The 22,365-nt window shown below is 40.8% G+C and overlaps 1 protein-coding gene across 1 annotated transcript; it reads left to right on the forward strand.

Moving 5' to 3' along the window:
• Nucleotides 1–56: 56 nt before the first annotated feature.
• LOC115183317 (uncharacterized) lies at nt 57–21,442 on the forward strand. The gene is made up of 5 exons (XM_029744647.1): nt 57–644; nt 768–863; nt 5,858–5,965; nt 20,823–21,158; nt 21,282–21,442. Exons 1-5 carry the CDS (start codon nt 245–247, stop codon nt 21,440–21,442), a joined length of 1,101 nt encoding a protein of 366 aa, XP_029600507.1. The 5' UTR covers nt 57–244.
• The last annotated feature ends 923 nt before the right edge of the window (nt 21,443–22,365 follow it).

Raw genomic sequence — 22,365 nt, forward strand, 5'->3', positions numbered from 1 at the left:
TGTCTGTCTGTCTGTCTGTCTGTCTGTCTGTCTGTCTGTCTGTCTGTCTGTCTGTCTGTCTGTCTCAGTTTATATAGTACTAGACTGGATACTGTCTGGATGATATAATATACTAAGATAATGATTTGTCTATAAGGAGCCAGAACGTGATACACTAGAGATATGATCAGTTGATATATCTGCATATTCATGGTGGAATGTACTGAACTTATCTCATGTCTCTGTTGATGGGTACAGTAGGACTATGAGGGTGTTGAGGACAAAGAGGTCCAGTACCTCTTTAGTGACCGTATGTTTCTGTTTTACAGCTCTCTGTGTTGTGGAGTCAGTCATCACTAAGACGACTGGAGTTGTTGGGGGAGAGGTCACAATACAGCGCTCATATGCAGATAAATGGTTTGTAAAAAGCAATGATAAGTACTTCTGTAGGAAGAAATGTGACAGTTACAATGACATTCTGGTTCAAACTCAGAAGAACAAGAACTATATTGAGAGAGGAAGATACACCATACATGACAAAATAAATGGAGACTTCACTGTTACCATCAAGAACCTGGTGAAGTCAGACTCTGGGACCTACTGGTGTGGAGTGGACAGATCTATAAAAGATTCATACCAAGAGGTGCGTCTCACAGTTACAGATGGTAAGTGAACCTTTAGTCACATTTGTCAGAGGTTAATGTTTGTTACAGGCTTCATGACTTCATTAGAGAACAGTAAAATGGTGACAGTATTTGTGGCTGCCTGTTCTTTTGTTTTACACACAGCTCCTCCTAAACCGTCAACTGTCACCTCCAGACCTCATTTCTCCACAACCTTCCTTCCATCTGGAGACATCAGTGTTGGTCCTTCACAGAGAGCAGGTATGATGGACTTGTCCCTTGCAATCATTCTTTCACCTTCAGACAACTTCAATGTGCTGCTATAGACAGAAACAACAATATCTGGTCAAGCATTAGACAAATCTCTCTCTCTCTCTCTCTCTCTCTCTCTCTCTCTCTCTCTCTCTCTCTCTCTCTCTCTTTCTCTCTATTTCTCTCTATTTCTCTCTATTTCGGTCTATTTCTCTCTCTCTCTCTCTCTCTTTCTCTCTCTCTCTCCTGCAATTCAAGTGGTTTTATTGGCATAGGAAACAAATGTTTACATTGCCAAAGCAAGTGAAATGGATGAGCAAAGTGAAATAAACAAAAAGTGAACAGCAAATATTACACTTACACAAGTTCCAAAAGAATAAAGACATTTGAAATGTCATGTGTCTATATACAGTGATGTAACGATGTTTAAATAGTTAAAGCAGAAAAGGGTTAGACCCAGATGCAGACCACGTCAGAGAAACTATAGTTTAATAATCCAACAGGGGCAGGCAATAGACAGGTCAAGGCAGGCAGGGGTCAGAAACCAGGTGGGGCAACGGTTGGGTCTAATTGTGTTGCAGTCCTGGGGCTCTGTGGGGTCTGTTTGTGAACAGAGCCTCAGGACCAGCATGCTTAGGATACTATTTTCCAGGTTCATCTGTCTGTAGGTGATGGCTTTGGAATGGAAGGTTTGGGAATTGCTTCCTTTTAGGTGGGTGTGGATTTTATTAGCTCTTTTCTGGATTTTGATACTTAGCTCTACTTGTTCTCCCCACCGTATTTGGTGTTTTACATTGTACAAAGAGGATCTTTTTGCAGATTGCGGACTCTGAATTTGGTGTTTGTCCCCATTTTGTGAATTCTTAGTTGGTGAGCGGACCCCAGACCTCACAACCATAAAGGGCAATGGGTTCTATGAATTATTCAATAATTTTTTGCCAAATCTTAATTGGTATGTCCAATTTTATCTTCCTTTTCATGGCATAAAAGTCCCTTGCCTTGTCTCTAAGAATGTTCACAGTTGTGGAAGTTACATCTGGCAATGATGTTTAGGTCGAGGTATGTGTAGTTTTGTGTGCAAAAAAGCAACGGTGTCTAGATGGAATTTATATTTGTGGTCCTGACAACTGGACCTTTTTTGAAACATCATTATTTTTGTCCTACTGAGCTTTACTGTCAGGGCCCAGGTCTGACAGAATCTGTGCAGAAGATCTAGGTGCTGCTGTATGCCCACCTTAGTTGGGGACAGAAGCACCAGATCAGCAAACAGTAGACATTTGACTTCAGATTCTAGTAGGGTGGGGCCGGGTGCTGCAGACTGTACTAGTGCCCTCGTCAATGTGTTGATATGTGACCTGATTTGGGAAACTAGGTGTGTCTCAAGTCACGACTTCACAGGAGAGTCGTATGAACGTAAACATTTTTTAATCAAAATGCGTTTTTTTGGCAGAAATGCCTTCTCGAATACCTGAACATTCATGTGCCTTAATAACAAACTCGTATGCCATCTGTAAATATGAATAAAATGGTTACATACAAGCCTTGTAGGTTAAGCCACAGAAAGACGGCAACCTTCCAACTATCCATGATTGGCTTATCAGGAATCAAGCTAAGACCCAAGTGCACACTGTGAAGTAACAATGTTTATTGTAACCACAGGGGCAGGCAAACGACAGGTCAAGGCAGGCAGGGGTCGATAATCCAGAGCAGAGGTCAAGGTACAGGACGGCAGGCAGGCTCAGGTCATGCAGAGGTCGGTAATCCAGAGGAGGAGCAAAGGTACAGGACAGCAGGTAGGCTCAGGGTTAGAGACAGGCAGTGGTCTGGTGGGCGGGCACAGGGTCAGGACAGGCAAAGGTCAAAGGACCAATTTATCGCGTAATTAATAGCTGATTCTAAGATTTGTAATTGATAACGTATATGTTTTTGCTGTTTGTTCTTTGTTATAGAGACAAAAAGATTGGAGAAATGGCTTCTCCACACATCTCCATTTTGGAAAGATAACTCTTTGTGTTGTTGTTTGTTTAGTGTGTTGTTTAGATTCTATTACATTGAGGTGATTTCTGACATGCTGTTCCTTCTTTTTCCTTCGTGTATTTCAGTATTTTTTTAAGTGGTTCACCATAGTGAAGACGTAGACTTAGCTTTTCTGGGTGTATGTTTTTGATTGGATACGTTTCTCAATTTCTTTCTTAGGTTTTTGCATTCTTCATCAAATATACTGTTTAGACTTTCTACTGCCAAGTTTACACCTTCACTATTACAGTGAAATGTTTTGTCCAGGAAGTTGTCTAAAAGGGATTGAATTTGTTGTTGCCTAATTGTTTTTTGGTAGGTTTCTACACTACTTTCCTTCAATCTACAGCATTTCTCAATATTGTGCAGTTCCTTTGGCTTTGATGCCTCATGACTGAGTATTTCTCTGTTCAGGTAGACTAGATTTTGCTGTGATCTGATAGGGGTGTCAGTGGGCTGACTGTGAACGCTCTGAGATAATCTGGGTTGAGGTCAGTGTTAAAGTAATCTACAGTACTACAGCCAAGTGATGAGCTGTAGGTGTACCTACCATAGGAGACTCTTCGAAGCCAATGACTATGTACATACCCAGCATCTGACAGATCTGCAGGAGTTGAGACCCATTTGTGTTGGTTATTAAAATGTTGACTAATTTAATAGAGTGGATTAGGTCTGCTCTATAGCAAATTAGCATACCCCCTGAGTCTCTTCCCTGTTTCACACCTGGTAGTTTGGTGGATGGGACTACCAGCTCTCTGTAACCTAGTGGGCAACCAGTGGGTCCGTCTCCTCTGTACCATGTTTCTTGTAGGATGACAATGTCTGTATTTCCAATTTCTTTGATAATGTCTGGGTTCCTGCTCTTCAGGCCAAAGGCAGATGACCTCAGACCTTGTATATTCCAGGATGAGATAGTAAAAGCTTTGTGTTCCATAGTGTCGAGTGTTGCCTCCTTCGCTTTCACTTTTTTCACCCGCCACCATTCCCCCCCTTCCTCCTCTGTAGACTCTCCATCCTTGGACTCTCCTGCAAGACAGAGTGAGAGTGCTGTTAAGTTTAACCTCTGTAGGGTAGGTGGGACGCAATCGTCCCACACTATTCAACAGCCAGTGAAAAATCAGAGCGCCAAATTTAAAACCACAAAATGTCATAATTCAGAGTTCTCAAACATAGGAATATTTTACACCATTTTATAGATACACTTCTCCTGAATCGAACCACGTTGTCTGATTTCCAAAAGGCTTTACAGCGAAAGCAAAACATTAGATTATGTTAGGAGAGTACATAGACACAAATAACCAAATAGCCATTTCCAAGCAACTAGCATGCATCACAAATACCCAAAACATAGCTAAATGAAGCACTAACCTTTGACGATCTTCATCAGATGACACTCCTAGGACATCATGTTACACAATACATGCATTTTTTAAAGTTAGATTTCAGCATGGTTAAAGTTAGATTTGTGCAGGGTTAAAGTTAGATTTGAGCAGGGTTAAAGTTAGATTTGAGCAGGGTTAAAGTAAGATTTGAGCAGGGTTAAAGTTAGATTTGAGCAGGGTTAAAGTTAGATTTGAGCAGGGTTAAAGTAAGATTTGTGCAGGGTTAATGTTAGATTTGAGCAGGGTTAAAGTTAGATTTGAGCAGGGTTAAAGTTAGATTTGAGCAGGGTTAAGTAAGATTTGAACAGGGTTAATGTTAGATTTGAGCAGGGTTAAAGTTAGATTTGAGCAGGGTTAAAGTTAGATTAGAGCAGGGTTAACCTGTCTGGGAACCTGGGACGCTTGCGTCCCACCCTGGTCAACAGCCAGTGGAATCGCGTCGCGCGAAATACAAATACCTCATAAATGCTATAACTTCAATTTCTCAAACATATGACTATTTTACATCAATTTATAGATACACCTCTCCTGAATCGAACCACGTTGTCTGATTTCAAAAAGGCTTTACAGCAAAAGCAAAACATTAGATTATGTTAGGAGAGTACACAGCCAAAAATAATCACACTGCCATTTTCAAAGCAACTAGCATGCATCACAAATACCCAAAACACAGCTAAATGCAGCACTAACCTTTGACAATCTTCATCAGATGACACTCCTAGGACATCATGTTACACAATACATGCATTTTTTGTTCGATAAAGTTCATATTTATATATAAAAACAGCATTTTACATCGGCACGTGACGTTCAGAAAATATTTTCCCCAAATGCTTCCAGTGAATCAGCGCTACAATTTACAAAATTACTATTTCGAAAACATTGTTAAAATGTAATATTGTCATTCAAAGAATTATAGATTAACATCTCTTGAATGCAACCGCATTGCCAGATTTAAAAATAACTTTACTGGGAAATCACACTTTGCAATAAACGAGGTCCTATGCTCAGAAAAATAGGCTAGGCGATACAGGTTAGCGCCATCTTGGAACCATCTAAAATCAAATATACTATTGTAAATATTCCCTTACCTTTGATTATCTTCATCAGAAGGCACTTCCAGGTATCCCAGGTCCACAACAAATGTAGTTTTGTTCTAAAAAGTTAATAATTTATGTCCCAATAGCTCCTTCTTGTTAGCGCGTTCCGAAGGCTACTCATAATGTACGAGGCGCACGGGACTTGTCGTCACGAATGTGCAAAAAATATATATTTACGTTCGTTCAAACATGTCAAACGTTGTATAACATAAATCTTTAGGGCCTTTTTCAATCAGAGCTTCAATAACATTCAAGGCGGACGATTGCATTGTCTTACTAAACGTTTCGGAATGAAAGGGTACCCATGGGCGCCCGCGTCATAGTAGTAATGGCCCTCCCTCTATGACCAACTTTCCAGGCCTCTCGTTCGGTCAGTTTTTACCGGAGAAGAGTCAAACCACTTTGTAAAGACTGTTGACATCTAGTGGAAGCCTTAGGAAGTGCTAAATTAATCCTAACTCACGGTGTGTTTCATAGGCAAAGTGTAATTATCTTGTTTTTGTAGTTCTAGGTCCACCAGTGGTCATCATGGTGTGTGTGAGTCTGGCTGTGTTGGTTGTGGGACTCATCCTGCTACTGATCTACAAATGGAGGAGAGACAGGACATCCTCAAGTGAGTAACTCTCATATGTATGTATGTATGTATGTATGTATGTATGTATGTATGTATGTATGTATGTATGTATGTATGTATGTATGTATGTATGTATGTATGTATGTATGTATGTATGTATGTATGTATGTATGTATGTATGTATGTATGTGTGTACACTACCGTTCAAAAGTTTGGGTCACTTAGAAATGTTCTTGTTTTTGAAAGAAAAGCAAATTTTTTGTCCATTAAAATAACATCAAATTGATCAGAAATACAGTGTAGACATTGTTAATGTTGTAAATGACTATTGTAGCTGGAAACGGCTGTTTTTTAATGGAATATCTACACAGTCGTACAGAGGCCGATTATCAGCAACCATCACTCCTGTGTTACAATAGCACATTGTGTTAGCTAATCCAAGTTTATCATTTTAAAAGGCTAATTGATCATTAGAAAACCCTTTTGCAATTATGTTTGACACTCTAATGTACTTGTCCTCTTGCTCAGTTGTGCACCGGGGCCTCCCACTCCTCTTTCTATTCTGTTCTGTTCCATTTGAACATGGGAGTGATGGTTGCTGATAATGGGCCTCTGTACGCCTATGTAGATATTCCATAAAAATCTGCCGTATCCAGCTAGAATAGTCATTTACAACATTAACAATGTCTACACGGTTTTTCTGATCAATTTTATGTTATTTTAATGGACAAAAAAATAATATTTTTTTCAAAAACAAGGACATTTCTAAGTGACTCCAAACTTATATGTGACCCCATATATATGTATGTACTGTATGTTTGTATTTCTGTATGTACAGTATTTACGTGCACACAGGCAGACAGTGGTATAGTGGAGTGTATACACAGCCTAGCAGACACTATTATATTCCCATGGCCTAATCCAAGTCAACACACATCTATTTTATTGGCCTAATAACAATATAAAGGACTGAAAAATGTAATATTAGAAAATTATGTTTCCCCAAATGAAAACAAAAGTGCATAGCTGATGATATGGGGCAGCTGTGTTAAAAACTAAATGGCTCTTTCTTTAATCTATTGATGGTCAAATAGTTCAGTTGGAACTGGTTCTGTTGAACATGATTTTAACAGTTGATAGACAACTTTATCACTGTTACAAACTAGACTGTTCTCTTATTTAACAACAACCTTGTTGAAATAAAGAAGTCTCTGGTGCTTCATCATGACTTCATTAGTTGTCTTTCCATCAATTACACAGAACCAGTACTGTAACTAAAACCCATTTAACACTAATACAAGGGGTAGAGTACAGTTTATTAGACTACAGTATATTATGCAGTACCAGTACTGTAACTAAACCCATTTAACACTAATACAAGGGGTAGAGTACAGTTTATTAGACTACAGTATATTATGCAGTACCAGTACTGCAACTAAACCCATTTAACACTAATACAAGGGGTAGAGTACAGTTTATTAGACTACAGTATATTATGCAGTACCAGTACTGTCACTAAGCCCATTTAACACTAATACAAGAGGTAGAGTACAGTTTATTAGCCTACAGTATATTATGCAGTACCAGTACTGTCACTAAACACCTTTTCACACTGCTGGATCTGATTGATTTTTTTTCACATTTTCAATGTCAGTACAGTTCCAGGCTTCAGTTGAATGACTAACCAGGCCAGCCCAGTCCAGCTTGGGTCTGTAGTGGGAAGAGAGGTACTGTAGGAACTCAGAACACAAGAACACAGTGGTGGTTTACACACCACAGAACTAAGCTGACACTGAGCCATGCCAAGACAAGCTCAGATGAGTTGTCCTGGATACTCATGCTAGAAATGTTACTGTATCTAATATCTAGGCCAGCAGAGTAAAACATTGGTTTACCTGACTGAAAGATTGATCATTTATGGTCATTCAGAGAACATGTCACTGTTTCTCATAGAAGTTTTCACACAGGGAGCCTTTCCTTCACCTGGCGGGCCGTTTGGGACATTTTGGGCAAAAATAGAGTATACCAAATGTTCCATACACTACTACACCACTGTACCACTACACCACTACACCACTACACCACTGCACTACTACACCATTACACCACACCACTGCACGTGCACACACATGATTTATATGTTGTGTGTTCCACAGGGCCAGTCACCAATCCAGACACAACAACCCAAGACTCCACCTACCAAACCCTCAATACAACAACCCAAGACTCCACCTACCAAACCCTCAACACAACAACCCAAGACTCCACCTACCAAACCCTCAACACAACAACCCAAGACTCCACCTACCAAACCCTCAACACAACAACCCAAGACTCCACCTACCAAACCCTCAACACAACAACCCAAGACTCCACCTACAAAACCCTCATTAGTAAAACAACAGACCCAAACTAACGCTGTGTTAATAACATGTTGGAAACTCTGAAAATATCTCTAGTAAACTGAGAGCAACAAGTTGTAAACATTCACTTGATGTGAACTCACTGAGATCGCTGATTGACTAATATCAAACTGTCTCAACCATGACATAACAGTACATCTATCATGCTTGTAATCAAATTAAAGTGTTCAAAAACCATATTGATAGATTGTTTTAATATAAGTATTGTTTTGTTGTTGTATGTAATTCTGTAAATGCTGTTGTCAAGGTAATTTCCTCAGTTCGTGAAGTCAGTGGTCAGTATGTGGGAGAAGTCGATGCTCAGGGATGATAGACAAGTCTCCCACTAGTAATTATCAGTCGGAGGGACCTTCAAGTGGAATGTTCTGGTATTTACTAGTATTTACAGTCAGTAAAGTCTCTGTAACATTTGAATCATTTTTTAACCTCCCACTAGTAATTATCAGTTGGTGTCACGACTTCCGCCGAAGTCGGTTCCTCTCCTTGTTCGGGCGGTGTTCGGCGGTCGACGTCACTGGTCTTCTAGCCATCGCCGATCCACTTTTCATTTTCCATTTGTTTTGTCCTTGTTTCCCCACACACCTGGTTTTCATTTCCCAATTACTTGTCATGTATTTAACCCTCTGTTTCCCCCATGTCTTTGTGAGTGTTTGTTAATTGTTCGGGTCGGTATGTTCCGGCTGGTTTGTGCCGGGTGCTGTTTATCACCCGTGCTTTGTGGCAACCGTTCTTTTTGCACTTTGTGAATTGTTTTACTTTGTGCTGTCTAGTAAAGCGCGTTGTTTCACTCATCTCTGCTCTCCTGCACCTGACTTTATACACCAGCTACACCCACCAACCTGACAGTTGGAGGGACCTTCAAGTGGAATGTTCTGCTATTTACTAGTATTTACAGTCAGTAAAGTCTCTAACATTTGAATAATTTTTTAACCTATCAAAATCCATTCTTGACCATACTTTCTCAAATACTGTAAATGTGGATTAATGAAATGTAAAACATATATAATCAAATAGACTGATACTTTAACTATATTGTCACCATCTCAATAATGTCTTCCTCCTCTGCTGAAACGAACATGGTAACTTTAGTATTCCAGTTGTCGATATTATGCTCCTATACTGTCTAAGTGATGGAAGCAGGAAGAACAGGCCTTAGTTCGGGTGGCTAAGGTCCCTGATGATCTTCTTGGCCTTCCTGCAACACCTGGTGTTGTAGGTGTCCTGGAGGGCAGGCAGGACACCTTTTGGTCAGTGGTGGTGGAGTTGCTATACCAGGCTGTGATGCAGCCCAACAGTATCCTCTAATACACATGTCCTCCGTGGAGACCTTAACCACTTAGTCCTCATTGTCCTCAAGGGCTTAGAGTTGCCTGAGAAAAAGGTATTTAGCTCATCCGGGTATGGTGGCATTGGTGTCTGCGATGTGACTGGCTTTCTTTTTGTAATCTGTGACCCCATACGCGTCGTGTCTGTCCCACTGAAATGCTCCTCCACTTTGTGCCTTTAGTTGTATCTCGCCATCTTGATCGATCTGTGTAGGTCGTGCATCATGTTTACTCCTGCTCCCCCTTTCTGGCGCTCGTTGTCGCCAGCTGTCTCATGATTACGCACACCTGCCACTATCGTTACGCGCAACTGCACCTCATGAGTCTCACCTGGATTCCAACACTTCCCTGATTACCTTCGTTTTATCTGTCACTTCCCTTGGTTCTTTCCTCAGGCGTTATTGACTCTGTTTTGTTTTCATGTCTGTACGCTTTTCTTGTTTTGTATTACGTTCTATTTATTTATTAAATGATTCACTTCCTGTACTTGCTTCCCGACTATCGTATTTGTACTGTTAAGCCATATAATTGTCCCTGGTCACCTTGACATGTATATAAATAGCATCTCTATCGTCATATGATTAGATTTATAGTGTCTTTATCAGAGGCAATGTGAAGAACAACATTTTATTATATAGGCAAAGGACTAGATTTTTTATATATTGTTTTTAATATATATTTTTTTGATTTATTTCACCTTTATTTAACTAGGCAAGTCAGTTAAGAACAAATTCTTATTTACCCCGGCCAAACCTGGACGACGCTGGGCCAATTAAGTGTCTTTTTACCTGGAGATGTTCCCTATTGTAGTCTACTACTTTCGCCACTTGTTTACTACACTACCTTAATCACTCAGTTTAACTCATGGCCTCATGTGAGTTCTTAAAGAGACGGGTGGGGATACGGCTTAAGAGGACGTGGATGATGCTGAATGGGCGTACTTAAAAGAGAGCTCTCTAGTAAGTGTGAAAAACCTTCAAGAGGATTTCTGGTACTGGTTTACAAGGTGGAACAACAAGTTTATTACATTAGAAATAAGCATCACTGTCCCATGTTTCCCCCAACTGTAGTGTATAAGATACCATTTAGACTTTTATAAAATGTTTAACAAAATATATTAAAAAAGGCCAATCTTGGAAATGGTACAGAATCAAATGCGAAATGTATTCACATATTTAGACATAAATAATTGATGTTCTTACATTTGTGTCAGTGTATCATTGTGCACAGCATCATAGTCTATATCTTCCATTAAACGTTTCTAGAACATTTTATATTTCTCGGTTAGAAACGTGAAACGCGAATCTCATTTTTGTGTGCAGAACCTGGACTTTCACTGTAATGGCTTTTTAACTTGAATGCATGTGTGTGCACGTCTGTATCTTTCTTCACCTAATGATTCTCCTCACTGTCTAACATGTTAATGATGGTGAGGAGGAAGAAAGTTGAACTTCTACCCAGAATGCAGTGGACCCTCAGCCTGTGTCCAACGCTGACCCAGAATGCATTGCTCGTGACCCCGACCACTAACAATCAGGCGCTGAATGACAAAGCATTGGATGTCAAACAATGTCACAGCTATTGACTCTGAATAGACTCTGTAGCACTAATTAAAGTCTATTATGTAATTAAGTTCTAATATGTAATTCTATGGTCTGTAGTCTGAAGAGAAGAGGTTGTCTGATGGTCTGGTTGTGACACAGTGTTGTTGTTACCAGAGCTGGGGTCCAATTCAATTCAATTAAATTCCATTTCAAACCAGACAATGAAAAGCAATTAAATGCATCATCGACGACCATAATTTTCCATGTGGACTTCTCAATCCGTGAATGGAATTTCACTTCATTTCCTGAATTGACTGAGTTGAAACATATAATTCATTAGAATAACTATAACCTCGTCCCCAGGCTCAATAGAGAGAGAGATGACTGGTTGTCGATAAGAGAATAGATTTATTAATATACTTGATCAACGATCCAGATCAATGAAATGTCAGAAAAATACACAATAAAATATACTGCTCAAAAAAATAAAGGGAACACTTAAACAGCACAATGTAACTCCAAGTCAATCACACTTCTGTGAAATCAAACTGTCCACTTAGAAAGCAACACTGATTGACAATAAATTTCACATGCTGTTGTGCAAATGGAATAGACAACAGGTGGAAATTATAGGCAATAAGCAAGACACCCCCAATAAAGGAGTGGTTCTGCAGGTGGTGACCACAGACCACTTCTCAGTTTCGATGCTTCCTGGCTGATGTTTTGGTCACTTTTGAGTGCTGGCGGTGCTTTCACTCTAGTGGTAGCATGAGACGGAGTCTACAACCCACACAAGTGGCTCAGGTAGTGCAGCTCATCCAGGATGGCACATCAATGCGAGCTGTGGCAAGAAGGTTTGCTGTGTCTGTCAGCGTAGTGTCCAGAGCATGGAGGCGCTACCAGGAGACAGGCCAGTACATCAGGAGTCGTGGAGGAGGCCGTAGGAGGGCAACAACCCAGCAGCAGGACCGCTACCTCCACCTTTGTGCAAGGAGGAGCAGGAGGAGCACTGCCAGAGCCCTGCAAAATGACCTCCAGCAGGCCACAAATGTGCATGTGTCTGCTCAAACGGTCAGAAACAGACTCCATGAGGGTGGTATGAGGGTCCGACGTCCACAGGTGGGAGTTGTGCTTACAGCCCAACACCGTGCAGGACGTTTGGCATTTGCCAGAGAACACTAAGATTGGCAAATTCGCCACTGGCGCCCTGTGCTCTTCACAGATGAAAGCAGGTTCACACTGAGCACGTGACAGACATGACAGAGTCTGGAGACGCCGGGGAGAATGTTCTGCTGCCTGCAAGATCCTCCAGCATGACCGGTTTGGCGGTGGGTCAGTCATGGTGTGGGGTGGCATTTATTTGGGGGGGCCGCACAGCCCTCCATGTGCTCGCCAGAGGTAGCCTGACTGCCATTAGGTACCGAGATGAGATCCTCAGACCCCTTGTGAGATCATATGCTGGTGGCCCTGGGTTCGTCCTATAGCAAGACAATGCTAGACCTCATGTGGCTGGAGTGTGTCAGCAGTTCCTGCAAGAGGAAGGCATTGATGCTATGCACTGGCCCGCCCATTCCCCAGACCTGAATTCAATTGAGCACATCTGGGACATCATGTCTCGCTCCATCCACCAACGCTACGTTGCACCACAGACTGTCCAGGAGTTGGCGGATGCTTTAGTCCAGGTCTGGGAGGAGATCCCTCAGCAGACCATCCGCCACCTCATCAGGAGCATGCCCAGGCATTGTAGGGAGGTCATACAGGCACGTGGAGGCCACACACACTACTGAGCCTCATTTTGACTTGTTTTAAGGACATTACATCAAAGTTGGATAAGCCTGTAGTGTGGTTTTCCACTTTAATTTTGAGTGTGACTCCAAATCCAGACCTCCATGGGTTGATAAATTGGATTTCCATTGATTATTTTTGTGTGATTTTGTTGTCAGCACATTCAACTATGTAAAGAAAAAAGTATTTAATAAGACTATTTCTTTCATTCAGATCTAGGATGTGTTGTTTAAGTGTTCCCTTTATTTTTTTGAGCAGTGTATAACGATGTATACTTTAACTATAATGTCATCATCTCAACAATGTGTTCCTCCTCTGCTGAAACAAACATGGTAACTTTAGAACAGAGAAGTTGACAGTTTTAACACTTAGTCACCACAGCTAGCTGAGTTCTCTGGTGGTTTAGAAGTCTAACCTCCGGCCAGTTTGAACCAGTTTCACTCTGCAGCACATAGACCTGGAGACATTGAGGTCACTACATAGAAATTAACAAGATGTGCAAGCTAAAGCCCAAACCTCCACCACCACCATCTCAATCTCTCTGACATGCATTTTACTTCACTTGCTTTGGCAATGTAAACATATGTTTCCCCTCCCAATAAATCCCTTTGAAATTAATTGAAATGAGAGAGACAGAGATGGATATAAATCTGGATATAAATCTGCTTTGGCAATGCAAGCAAGACATATCTATCTATATATATCTATATATATCTATATATATATAGAGAGAGGGGTGTCAGAGGAGGGAGGAGCTTTCAATAAGGAAAGACGAGCACTTCAGAAACACCCTGCTGTCAAACTAGTAGCTTACAGACAAGCTGTTGTGGACCTGTGTTTGCTGGAGTGTAGTAAAGTAACTTTAACAGTATATTAACTGTGATAGTAAATTAACTTTAACAGTATAGTAACTATGGTAGTAAAGTAACTTCAACAGTACAGTTAATGTGTTAGTAAAGTAACTTTAACAGTATAGTAACTGAGGATTAACTGTCCAGAATGAAGATACTCCGTGTTGTCTCCTGCTGTCTCCTTTCAGGTGAGTTCTGTCTGTCTGTCTGTCTGTCTGTCTGTCTGTCTGTCTGTCTGTCTGTCTGTCTGTCTGTCTGTCTGTCTGTCTGTCTGTCTGTCTGTCTGTCTGTCTGTCTGTCTGTCTGTATCAGTTTCTATCATACTGTCTGGATCATATAGTACATAAGGAATAAGATACAGTACCAGTCAAAAGTTTGGACACCTACTCATTCCAGAATTTTCTTTATTTTTCTGTTTTCTACATTGTAGAATAATAGCGAAGACAACAAAACTGTGAAATAACACATATGGAATCATGTAGTAACAAAAAAGGTATTAAATAAATCAAAATGTATTTTATATTTGAGACTCTTCAAAGTAGCCACCCTTTGCCTTGATGACAGCTTTGCAAAAAGTAAGATTTGGGTAGGGTTAAAGTACGATTTGAGCAGGGTTAAAGTACGATTTGAGCAGGGTTAAAGTATGATTTGAGCAGGGTTAAAGTACGATTTGAGCAGGGTTAAAGTTAGATTTGAGCAGGGTTAAAGTACGATTTGAGCAGGGTTAAAGTTAGATTTTAGCAGGTTTAAAGTATATCTCATAGGTCATCAGTTGTGTCTGTACTGTGTGTTTCTGTTTGACAGCTCTGTGTGTTGTGGAGTCAGCTGTCACTAAGGAAGTGGTAGGAGGACAAGTCACTGTGGGCTGCTCATTCACATTGGCAGGGAACAACAACAAATACTTCTGCAAGGGGACATGTTCTGGTAAAGACATTCTGGTTGAAACTAAAGGGATTAAGAATGCATCTCAAGATAGATACAGTATAGAAGACAAGGGAGATGTATTCTATGTGACCATCAAGAACCTGAGGAAGTCAGACTCTGGGACCTACTGGTGTGGAGTGGACAGAACTATAAAGGACACATTCCAAGAGGTGCGTCTCATAGTTACAGATGGTAAGTGAATACTCCATATACATTTGTATCTAGTAATTCACTTCCTGACTTATTTCCTGACATGAAGTTGTTTCAATATTGGTGTTTATCTGTACTTTCTGTTGACTCACAGCTCCTCCCATTCCTACACCGTCACCACTCACCTCCAGACCCCATGTCTCCACAACCCTCCCAAACCTCTCTACAACATCCCCATACACCTCCACAACCTTACCAAACCTCTCTACAACATCCCCATACACCTCCACAACCCTCCCAAACCTCTCTACAACATCCCCATACACCTCCACAACCCTCCCAAACCTCTCTACAACATCCCCATACACCTCCACAACCCTCCCAAACCTCTCTACAACATCCCCATACACCTCCACAACCCTCCCAAACCTCTCTACAACATTTATGGCATCTGGAGACATCAGTGCTGGTCCTTCACAGAGAACAGGTATGATGGACCGGTCCCTTGCCATCATTCTATCACCTTCAGACAACTATAATATGCTGCTGTATAATTCTATCAGGTGATCAGATAATATAGCTATATCTGTTAATGCACTGGACAAATCTCTCTCTCTTTCTCTGTCTCTCTCTATATATAATATATTTGTCTCTCTATATGTCTGTCTTCCTACCGGTTTAGGAAGGAGAAGGGTCTGAGAGGAATGTAATTATCTTGTATTTGTAGTTCTAGGTTTCCCAGTGGTCATCATGGTATGTGTGAGTCTGGCTGTGTTGGTTGTGGGACTGATCTTGTTACTGATCTACAAATGGAGGAGAGACAGGACATCCTCAAGTGAGTAACACTCATATGTATATTTATATGTATGTATGTACTGGACGAAAAGCGATACAGGAGCGCCAAGTCCAGGTCCAAGAGGCTCCTAAACAGCTTCTATCCCCAAACCATAAGACTCCGGAACATCTAGTCAAATGGCAACCCAAACTATTCACATTGCCCCCCTCCCCTCTCCACACCACTGCCACTCTCTGTAGTCATCTATGCATAGTCATCACAGGAGTGATGGTTGCTGATAATGGGCCTCTGTACGCCTATGTAGATATTCCCTAAAAAGTATGCCGTTTCCAGCTACAATAGTCATTTACAACATTAACAGTCTACACTGTATTTCTGATCAATTTGTTATTTTAATGGACAAAAAATTTGATTTTCTTTCAAAAACAAGGACATTTCTAAGTGACCCCAAACTTTTGAATATGTACCGTCTGTATGTATGTATGTACTGTATGTATGTATGTACTGTATGTATGTACTGTATGTATGTGCACGCAGGCATACAGTGGCATAGTGGAGTGTATACACAGCCTAGCAGACACTATTATATTCCCATGGCCTAATCCAAGTTAACACACATCTATTTTGTAGGCCTAATAACAATATAAAGGACTGAAAAATGTAATATTAGAAAATTATGTTTCCCCAAATGAAAACAAAAGTGCATAGCTGATGATATGGGGCTGCTGTGTTAAAAACGAAATGGCTTTTTCTTTAATCTGTTGATGTTTAGATAGTTCAGTTGGAACTGGTTCTGTTAAACACCATTTTAACAGTTGATAGACAACTTTATCACTGTTACAAACTAGACTGTTCTCTTATTTAACAACAACCTTGTTGAAATAAAGATGTCTCTGGTGCTTCATCATGACTTCATTAGTTGTCTTTCCATCAATTACACAGAACCAGTACTGTAACTAAAACCCATTTAACACTAATACAAGGGGTAGAGTACAGTTTATTAGACTACAGTATATTATGCAGTACCAGTACTGTAACTAAAACCCATTTAACACTAATACAAGGGGTAGAGTACAGTTTATTAGACTACAGTATATTATGCAGTACCAGTACTGTAACTAAACCCATTTAACACTAATACAAGGGGTAGAGTACAGTTTATTAGACTACAGTATATTATGCAGTACCAGTACTGCAACTAAACCCATTTAACACTAATACAAGGGGTAGAGTACAGCTTATTAGCCTACAGTATATTATGCAGTACCAGTACTGTAACTAAAACCCATTTAACACTAATACAAGGGGTAGAGTACAGTTTATTAGACTACAGTATATTATGCAGTACCAGTACTGCAACTAAACCCATTTAACACTAATACAAGGGGTAGAGTACAGCTTATTAGCCTACAGTATATTATGCAGTACCAGTACTGTAACTAAAACCCATTTAACACTAATACAAGGGGTAGAGTACAGTTTATTAGACTACAGTATATTATGCAGTACCAGTACTGCAACTAAACCCATTTAACACTAATACAAGGGGTAGAGTACAGCTTATTAGCCTACAGTATATTATGCAGTACCAGTACTGTAACTAAAACCCATTTAACACTAATACAAGGGGTAGAGTACAGTTTATTAGACTACAGTATATTATGCAGTACCAGTACTGTCACTAAACCCATTTTAACACTAATACAAGGGGTAGAGTACAGTTTATTAGACTACAGTATATTATGCAGTACCAGTACTGTAACTAAAACCCATTTAACACTAATACAAGGGGTAGAGTACAGTTTATTAGCCTACAGTATATTATGCAGTACCAGTACTGTCACTAAACCCATTTAACACTAATACAAGGAGTAGAGTACAGCTTATTAGACTACAGTATATTACACAGAACCAGTACTGTCACTAAACCCATTTTAACACTAATACAAGTAGTAGAGTACAGCTTATTAGCCTACAGTATATTATGCAGTACCAGTACTGTAACTAAACCCATTTAACACTAATACAAGGAGTAGAGTACAGTTTATTAGACTACAGTATATTATGCAGTACCAGTACTGTCACTAAGCCCATTTTCACACTAATACAAGGGGTAGAGTACCGTTTATTAGCCTACAGTATATTATGCAGTACCAGTACTGTCACTAAGCCCATTTTTACACTAATACAAGAGGTAGAGTACAGTTTATTAGCCTACAGTATATTATGCAGTACCAGTACTGTAACTTAACCCATTTAACACTAATACAAGTAGTAGAGTACAGTTTATTAGCCTACAGTATATTATGCTGTACCAGTACTGTCACTAAACACCTTTTCACACTGCTGGATCTGATTGATTTTTTTCACATTTTCAATGTCAGTACAGTTCCAGGCTTCAGTTGAATGACTAACCAGGCCAGCCCAGTCCAGCTTGGCTCTGTAGTGGGAAGAGAGGTACTGTAGGAACTCAGAACACAATAACACAAAGGTAGTTTACACACCACAGAACTAAGCTGACACTGAGCCATGCCAAGCCAAGCTCAGAGGAGTTGTCCTGGATACTCATGCTAGAAATGTTACTGTATCTAATATCTAGGCCAGCAGAGTAAAACATTGGTTTACCTGACTGAAAGATTGATCATTTATGGCCATTCAGAGAACATGTCACTGTTTCTCATAGAAGTTTTCACACAGGGAGCCTTTCCTTCACCTGGCGGGCCGTTTGGGACATTTTGGGCAAAAATAGAGTATACCAAATGTTCCATACACTACTACACCACTGTACCACTACACTACTACACCACTACACCACTGCACCACTACACCACTACACCACTGCACTACTACACCACTACACCACTGCACCACTACACCACTGTACCACTACACTACTACACCACTACACCACTGCACTACTACACCACTACACCACTGCACCACTACACCACTACACTACTACACCACTACACCACTGCACTACTACACCACTGTACCACTACACCACTACACTACTACACCCCTGTACCACTACACTACTACACTACTACACCACTACACCACTACACTACTACACCACTACACCACTACACTACTACACCACTACACCACTACACCACTACACCACTACACCACTACACCACTACACCACTGCACTACTACACCACTACACCACTGCACTACTACACCACTACACCACTGCACTACTACACCACTGTACTACTACACAACTACACCACTGCACTACTACACCACTACACCACTGCACTACTACACCACTACACCACTGCACTACTACACCACTGTACCACTGCACTACTACACCACTACACCACTGCACTACTACACCACTACACCACTGCACTACTACACTACTACACCACTACACCACTACACCACTGCACCACTGCACTACTACACCACTACACCACTACACCACTACACCACTGCACTACTACACCACTGTACCACTGCACTACTACACCACACCACTACACGTGCACTCGCATGCTTTATATGTTGTGTGTTCCACAGAGCCAGTCACCAATCCAGACACAACAACCCAAGACTCCACCTACCAAACCCTCAACACAACAACCCAAGACTCCACCTACCAAACCCTCAACACAACAACCCAAGACTCCACCTACCAAACCCTCAATACAACAACCCAAGACTCCACCTACCAAACCCTCAACACAGCAACCCAAGACTCCACCTACCAAACCCTCAACACAACAACCCAAGACTCCACCTACCAAACCCTCAACACAACAACCCAAGACTCCACCTACCAAACCCTCAACACAACCGATCCAAACTAAAATGATGACACCATTAACTTCACACAGAGACAGGATACTGTTAGTACAGTGTTATTCTTTGTAACATTTGTACTTTTGGAAATCCATTCTGCACCATACTTTCTCAATCAATGGTAACATATGTGGATTAATATAATAAAATATATTGATGTATACTTTAACTATAATGTCATCATCTCAACATTGTGTTCCTCCTGAAATAAACATGGTAACTTTCGAACAGAGAAGTTGACAGTTTTAACACTTAGTCACCACAGCTAGCTGAGTTCTCTGGTGGTTTAGAAGTCTATCCTCCGGCCGGTTTGAACCAGTTTCACTCTGCAGCACATATAGACCTCCAGACAGTGAGGTCATTTCAGAACCAGGATATGGGGCTAATGCCCTCCCCCTCCACCACCACCATCACTATCTCCATCTCTCTGATATGCAGAGGGACAGAGAGTAGGGTGTGGTGTCAGAGGAGGGAGGAGCATCAATAAAGGAAGAAAGAAGACTTCAGAAACACCCAGCTGTCAAACACTGTCTGACTGGTGATGGTTTAGTAGGACTGAGAGTAGCTGACAGAGAAGCTGTTGTGGACCTGGGCTTGTTGATGCACCAGGTGGTAGTATGGTAAATGTGATAGTAAAGTAACTTTAACAGTATGTTAACTGTGGTAGTAAAGTAACTTTAATAGTATAGTAACTGTGGTAGTAAAGTAACTTTAACAGTATGGTAACTGTGATAGTGAAGTAACTTGAACAGTATGTTAACTGTGGTAGTAAAGTAACTTTAACAGTATAGTAACTGAGATAGTAAAGTAACTTTAACAGTATAGTAACTGAGGAGTAACTCTTCAGAATGAAGATACTGCATGTTGTCTCCTGCTGTCTCCTTTCAGGTGAGTTCTGTCTGTCTCTGTCTGTGTGTCTGTCTGTCTGTCTGTCTGTCTGTCTGTCTGTCTGTCTGTCTGTCTGTCTGTCTGTCTGTCTGTCTGTCTGTCTGTCTGTCTGTCTGTCTGTCTGTCTGTCTGTCTGTCTGTCTGTCTGTCTCAGTTTATATAGTACTAGACTGGATACTGTCTGGATGATATAATATACTAAGATAATGATTTGTCTATAAGGAGCCAGAACGTGATACACTAGAGATATGATCAGTTGATATATCTGCATATTCATGGTAGAATGTACTGAACTTATCTCATGTCTCTGTTGATGGGTACAGTAGGACTATGAGGGTGTTGACTACAAAGAGGTCCAGTTCCTCTTTAGTGACCGTATGTTTCTGTTTTACAGCTCTCTGTGTTGTGGAGTCAGTCATCACTAAGGCGACTGGAGTTGTTGGGGGAGAGGTCACAATACAGTGCTCATATGCAGATAAATGGTTTGTAAAAAGCAATGATAAGTACTTCTGTAGGAAGAAATGTGACAGTTACAATGACATTCTGGTTCAAACTCAGAAGAACAAGAACTATATTGAGAGAGGAAGATACACCATACATGACAAAAGAAATGGAGACTTCACTGTTACCATCAAGAACCTGGTGAAGTCAGACTCTGGGACCTACTGGTGTGGAGTGGACAGATCTATAAAAGTTTCATACCAAGAGGTGCGTCTCACAGTTACAGATGGTAAGTGAACCTTTAGTCACATTTGTCAGAGGTTAATGTTTGTTACAGGCTTCATGACTTCATTAGAGAACAGTAAAATGGTGACAGTATTTGTGGCTGCCTGTTCTTTTGTTTTACACACAGCTCCTCCTAAACCGTCAACTGTCACCTCCAGACCTCATTTCTCCACAACCTTCCTTCCATCTGGAGACATCAGTGTTGGTCCTTCACAGAGAGCAGATATGATGGACTTGTCCCTTGCAATCATTCTTTCACCTTCAGACAACTTCAATGTGCTGCTATAGACAGAAACAACAATATCTGGTCAAGCATTAGACAAATCTCTCTCTCTCTCTCTCTCTCTCTCTCTCTCTCTCTCTCTCTCTCTCTCTCTCTCTCTCTCCTGCAATTCAAGGGGTTTTATTGGCATATGAAACAAATGTTTACATTGCCAAAGCAAGTGAAATGGATGAGCAAAGTGAAATAAACAAAAAGTGAACAGCAAATATTACACTTACACAAGTTCCAAAAGAATAAAGACATTTGAAATGTCATGTGTCTATATACAGTGATGTAACGATGTTTAAATAGTTAAAGTAGAAAAGGGTTAGACCCAGATGCAGACCACGTCGGAGAAACTATAGTTTAATAATCCAACAGGGGCAGGCAATAGACAGGTCAAGGCAGGCAGGGGTCAGAAACCAGGTGGGGCAACGGTTGGGTCTAATTGTGTTGCAGTCCTGGGGCTCTGTGGGGTCTGTTTGTGAACAGAGCCTCAGGACCAGCATGCTTAGGATACTCTTTTCCAGGTTCATCTCTCTGTAGGTGATGGCTTTGGAATGGAAGGTTTGGGAATTGCTTCCTTTTAGGTGGGTGTGGATTTTAATAGCTCTTTTCTGGATTTTGATACTTAGCTCTACTTGTTCTCCCCACCGTATTTGGTGTTTTACATTGTACAAAGAGGATCTTTTTGCAGATTGCGGACTCTGAATTTGGTGTTTGTCCCCATTTTGTGAATTCTTAGTTGGTGAGCGGACCCCAGACCTCACAACCATAAAGGGCAATGGGTTCTATGAATTATTCAATAATTTTTTGCCAAATCTTAATTGGTATGTCCAATTTTATCTTCCTTTTCATGGCATAAAAGTCCCTTGCCTTGTCTCTAAGAATGTTCACAGTTGTGGAAGTTACCTCTGGCAATGATGTTTAGGTCGAGGTATGTGTAGTT

Source organism: Salmo trutta, unplaced genomic scaffold (assembly GCF_901001165.1).
Source record: "Salmo trutta unplaced genomic scaffold, fSalTru1.1, whole genome shotgun sequence".
Classification (NCBI taxonomy): domain Eukaryota; kingdom Metazoa; phylum Chordata; class Actinopteri; order Salmoniformes; family Salmonidae; genus Salmo; species Salmo trutta.

Excerpts from the sequence above, each read along its gene's own strand:
- LOC115183317 (XM_029744647.1), top strand. The coding sequence starts at position 245 with ATGAGGGTGTTGAGGACAAAGAGGTCCAGTACCTCTTTAGTGACCGTA. Across the intron at positions 5,966-20,822 it reads GAGAGACAGGACATCCTCAA|CTCTCTGTGTTGTGGAGTCA; the intron begins GTGAGTAACTCT and ends TCTGTTTTACAG. Across the intron at positions 21,159-21,281 it reads GCGTCTCACAGTTACAGATG|CTCCTCCTAAACCGTCAACT; the intron begins GTAAGTGAACCT and ends TTTTACACACAG.